At 39.7% G+C, this 5,621-nt stretch overlaps 1 protein-coding gene across 2 annotated transcripts; it reads left to right on the forward strand.

Moving 5' to 3' along the window:
• The first annotated feature begins 1,543 nt into the window (after positions 1–1,543).
• Positions 1,544–5,277, forward strand: ccnj (cyclin J). 2 transcript variants are annotated; one of them, XM_049008357.1, is made up of 6 exons: positions 1,544–1,680; positions 2,234–2,354; positions 2,846–3,056; positions 3,195–3,494; positions 3,978–4,137; positions 4,260–5,277. In XM_049008357.1, the coding sequence occupies exons 3-6, from the start codon at positions 2,990–2,992 to the stop codon at positions 4,612–4,614; spliced, it is 882 nt and encodes a 293-aa protein (XP_048864314.1). In that variant the 5' UTR covers positions 1,544–1,680; positions 2,234–2,354; positions 2,846–2,989; the 3' UTR covers positions 4,615–5,277. The 2 variants fall into 2 exon arrangements, with proteins under 2 accessions (XP_048864314.1, XP_048864312.1); XM_049008355.1 differs by lacking the exon at positions 1,544–1,680 and having other exon boundaries at positions 2,017–2,310.
• The last annotated feature ends 344 nt before the right edge of the window (positions 5,278–5,621 follow it).

Raw genomic sequence — 5,621 nt, forward strand, 5'->3', positions numbered from 1 at the left:
TGGTACCGGCTGCAAAACGTGCCAATGCTTATTAGCAGGATAACATTACTTAGTTTTTTATTCTGTAGAAAGTAAAAGATTGATATGCTGGCTAGATTTCATAAGAATCGAGAACATGTCGTGGATCGTATAAGTAAAATATAAATAGTGTCCTGTTTTGATCATGATCGATCCCCCCACTAACTAACAAAACAACTTACTTATCCTTCATTATTTTCCTGTGGCAATGTAGTTTCATATAAAATTGTATGTAAAATTTAACGTACAAACTTTTTGTGTCTCCCATGCTTATTTAGCATAAACATCCCAGTTCTTGTTGTGCAGTGTGAAAGCGACACATGAAAATCCTGGTTGCAAAAGCTCTGTTCATTAATATAGTGGAGGCTTTTGATTCTACAAAAACAGATAATACACTTTATAGAGCTAAGCCGTCCATAATTAGCATTCTCATCAGAAAAAGAAGGTACATCCATAGTATAGTTTTGCTCCCCAAGGCACAAACAGCATTAATGTGTCCCCCAATGGTACAAAAATGCTCCTCAGAGTCCATTTCTGTACCTTAAAAGGTTTGTTTACCTACAGTTAGGGTACGTTTTGCACACTTTACCCTGACAGTGCGGCAGTGCAAAGCTGCAGTTCCTAGCAATTCCTAGGAAGCACAGGACAAGTGTTCACATCTGAAGAAACTGAAGCACTAGCAGAAACCTACACAGAAAGCAAAATAAGTTTCACACAAATAGAACTGAAGCATACATTAAATTACCAACCCATGAGGTGCAAAACCAAAGGATTCAATCCAAAATTCAGTCTCAGATGCAGACTTGCGGCATTGTACATCATCAGATGACAAACAAACAAACGGCATAACCAAGAGAAAAGAAACTGACGCAAACATTGTTTGTCTATCTGCATTATGACAATAAACATTATACTTCCTGATCAAACTTGGAAACTCAAAAACGCCATCAAATTCTGCCAGGTACATTCACTCTTTTAACTGTATAAAAATAGTACATATAGTACATAGGAGCAATATATGCGTGTGCGTGTGTTGATTCTATCAATATAGTTTTCGATTTTGTAGTATTTCTTTTAAATATAGGAAAGATTCTGTTTTATTATTTTTTTATCATTGACGTTCTATGAAACTTGTATGTGAATCAATAATCTGATATCTTTTACAATGATCAATCGCACTATTCCCGAATTAACTTTAATGAACAACTTTACAAGACTTATATTGTGAGTACTATTCGTCGACTGGTTTTGGAGACCGCTAACTAATGCCCTTGTTTTAAATACACCTTCGATTTTTGGTATTTTTATCGTGCAAATCATTTAAATTAACATGATTCATTAATCCACTTTCGACACCACATGTACGAGAAAGCAGTGTATTCATTAATGTATTTGTTTATTTATTTACAATTTCTTTCCAAGTTGTAGTTCCTGTGACGACGTCCATGAATCGTAAAGCCTGATTGGATGTTTGTGAGAACTATTTAATGTAAGGAGAGATTCAATAGGCAATAGAGTCCAGCATGAGTGTCCATTGCGGGTCATTCTATTTACACATCAGGGTAACAATGGATCAAAATAACTTCAAATTTTCTGAGTGAACATATATACATTTAGTTACAGGAACTTGAAAACGTGCACTTGAATGTTCAAAGTATACGGGTAAGTTTACATGACTTATCTCGTCGTTTTCAGATAGAGCTTCATCTGTCTTCGGGGTTTTAAAGTGCACGCGAGCTATTGTAGGGAACAAAAAGGGACTCCAGCGTCAGCAACTCCATTAACATACTCTCTTTCAGGTTAGCTCTTTCTTGTTGAGTTGGCACCTATTTTGTGTTCTTTGTTTTAAATGAATCGCAATTCAGCATCTGTTTGTTTATCATGGTTTTAACCTTATGTAAAATATTAGGTCGCAGCAGCTGCTTTGCACTTTTCTCAATCTTATTTGCTTCGCAGAGGTGGACCTGAAAGATAAAACCAATAAAAAGGCAGCCTATCAGAGGCGCCTAGAACTTGTTTTACGATGAATGTCTTGAGCGACAACAAGTCTAAATTGGACTTAAATTAGTTGCCGGCAATTACTAAAGACGACAGAGTTGTTAACTAAATACGCCTACTTAGAAATGGTAGCATAATATTTAAGTATGCGTTTAGTTTACCAGGTTTTCGGACAATAAGAAACACTACAATTAAGGATACCTGTTTACTATTACAGGCTATCAGATGGAGCTTGAGAGCCAATGGTGGAAAGGACAACTTGCTGAAGACATATACCACGCTCTTCGCTACAAAGTACGTCTCCCGGGTCATATTCCTAATGAATGGTATAAAGAAAGGTGTGTTTAAAAAGATGTATTTAAAAACTAGATGCCTGATTTTATGTCAAACCTTGTAGCTATGTTGTTTTTTTCTTAAGCTTTCTGTCACTCAAATTTTGAGAAATTACAGTTTGGTTCTTCCCACCTTAATAAAGGGGTGGGCTAAAGGGGTGTTAGGCCAATAGAAGAACTCTTCTCTACATGTCATGGAAGTGCCGGCTGTGCTGTAAGAAAATACGAAAAATAGGATATCTTGAATGATTGAATAATAACAATACTGCATGCCTTTGATCTAAAAGAAACAATACTAATTAGAAATGTAAATGCAAATACATTTTGAAAGGTAAACTTGTCAAACTGCATTGCATTTTACATCAGGCTGTGATGTATACCTTGATGTGAAAACATTAACTGTGAAATTTCAGTAGCAGATAGTAACAGTTTCCCAGTGCATTGGTTTATATTTGTAAAATGTGTTTTTTCTTTTCTTCTTTATGCATTTCTCTTAGGAACTGAAGTTGCTTGCTTACAAAGGCCAGTCACCCCAGCTCAGCCTTAGACGCTATTTTGCTGATCTAATAGCTATCGTAAGCAACCGTTTCAGGCTTTGCCCAACCGCGAGGCACCTGGCTGTCTACCTGCTGGACCTGTTTATGGATCGTTATGATGTTTCTGTGCAACAGCTTCATGTGGCCGCACTTTCCTGCTTGCTTTTAGCGAGTATGTACACCACTTTGCTGCCTCATTTTGTTTAATAACATGTTCGGATAATGAATAATCGCTGCAGTTTTCAGACTTTGCAGTGTGTAGATATTCACGTTTTCGTGTAATTCTCTGTACTGATGTGTGAAATTGCAGGTAAGTTTGAAGAGAGGGAGGACCGGGTACCAAAGCTTGAAACTCTCAACTGCTTGGGGTGCATGAGCGCCATGAACCTGGTTCTGACTAAACAGAACCTTCTCAACATGGAGCTTCTTTTACTGGAAACCTTTCAGTGGAACCTTTACCTTCCTACACCAGCTCACTTCATAGAATATTATCTATCGATTGCTGTCCACGAAACGGACCTGCATGACGGGTGGCCCCTGACAAGTTTGGAAAAGACTGGACTGTATATGGCAAAGTATGCGGACTATTTCTTGGAAGTTTCCCTCCAAGGTACGTTTTCCCGCTTGCTGTTAATGTGTTCTGCTTTAATGTGGCCAGAGGTGGATAGTCCAGGTCCAGAAAGTAAAAATCCAGGCCATGTTTTTTGTTCCAACCAACCAGTTCAGCATAAAGTGTCACGAAGAGTACTCAACTCGTTGGTTGAAACAAAAAAAAATCGTGATTAGGTTTTTTTTTCTTTCTGAACCTGAACTGTCCACCTCTGATTGCAGTATTTTGAAGATGGCATTCAGAGTGTGCTGTGGGGTTCTCCAATTCCTGTACACGGCTTGCAGTCTTCCCTCCTCAAATACACCTTATTCAACTCGCTAGCTAATTGGCAGTTTAGTTTTAGTTGTTTAGTGTGTCAGTGTGTTTGAGCAGAAAAATCTGCAAACAGCAAAGCATACTGGCCCTCCAGTTCCGGAATTAGGGGAACCCTGATGTAATGTGTTGACTGAGTTTCGTCTTGCTTTTTACCCATCATCCCACTAGACCACATCTTTCTGAACTTTGCCCCGTCGCTGGTGGCCGCCAGCTGCGTTGCTGCTTCCCGTATTGTCCTGCGACTGTCTCCCACCTGGCCCTCCCGTTTGCAGCGTCTCACAGCCTACCTCTGGGAGCACTTATCAGCCTGTGTGGAGCGGCTTCTCATGTCAGTGTCTCTTGCATGGTCTATTTAATTCTTTTATGAGGCATCCGGCATTCGTTTAACCATACCTTGTGTTGTAGCGTGTGATGTTTATATTTGCATCACTCTTTACTCCCCTTGCGTAGGGCACACGATGGGGATGTGAAAGAGGCCGGCAAGCAGAAGTGCCAACAGCAGAACCCACCGGTCGTGTCAGCAGTGTTCCACGGGCCAGGTCCGGTGTCTGCTGTACCAGCCGTGCCCCAGTACCTGCATGGGGCCACGCTGCAGTACCCCCAGCAAAACTGCCAGCCCCTTTTGGCCTCTGCCCATGGGCCTTCCTCATACATGTCTCAAACCAGCCTCCAGGCTGGCACCCAGCCGCATGGGCATCTACAACATATTCCTGCCAGCCTAGAAACCAAGGTTAGCATGCCTTTCAACAGAGGCTACCAGGTTAATGCACATTATAAGTGCTCTTCCCCTTGCTTTGACAGGTGATTAAATCAATCTGCGCAGGAAATGTGGGGAGGTGGGTGCAGTGTGTATCATTACCCTTTTCAGCTGGACTAGTGGATGGCAAAACTAAATTTTCAGTGAAAATATCCAGTGAGGGAGGGATTCAGCCCTGTATTATGTAAGATTTATATTTACACACTTTGTGCAATATATGTACCTGGATGTATTTTTCTTGCTTTCTTATTGAATTTCTTACAGTCATAGTATGTAATGATAAACAGTATAAATGGACCTAATCTATTGTTTCTGTAACTTAATCTACTTCAAACGACATATCTAAATTGTATCCTCATTGTAACTGTGTTATTACATACTTGGCATTTCATTTAGAATGGTATTTAACCTTTATATATTTAAAAGGAACATTTCAGAATGCATCCTGAGGATTACATTGTCTATTTTAGAATGTGGTTGAATACACAGGTATTTCACATTTCTACCTCGAAGGGAGAAGAAGCCTGTTACCAGCACCTTTTTCATCTTCACAACAATTTTTGCATAATACTTGTGTTTGGAACACTGTAAATCAGGAGTGTGAATTCGCCACATTTACATCTTCTGAGGATTAAGAATCTGCAGTGAGTGCTGTGCACTTTGAACGGAGATTTTTAAATAAAGTGCAACTTCTCAGTTGTATGCTTTTAATTTGTTCACTTTCTGCTTGACTTTATGGTTTCCCTGTCTCTTGTTTTTCAGCCTTATTGGCCAGGTAACGTGGAACAGTGCTTTTCAGCCCAATCCTCAGGAACCCCCAGACAGTCCACATTCTAGCTCCCCCCATCTCCAAAAACGTGGACCGTCTGGGGGTCCCCAAGGACCAAGTTGAGAAACACTGACGAGGAAATTGTATATTTCCAGAAATTTTGTATTTAAGCTTTTGAAAAATGAACCATGCAAATCATAATCAATAATCGTCACCTAGTCCACAGATATAATTATTAAAATCAATGGAAAAGGCTCAAGCACAAATCAATCAAAACAATTTTTGC

Source organism: Brienomyrus brachyistius, chromosome 3 (assembly GCF_023856365.1).
Source record: "Brienomyrus brachyistius isolate T26 chromosome 3, BBRACH_0.4, whole genome shotgun sequence".
Lineage (NCBI taxonomy): Eukaryota > Metazoa > Chordata > Actinopteri > Osteoglossiformes > Mormyridae > Brienomyrus > Brienomyrus brachyistius.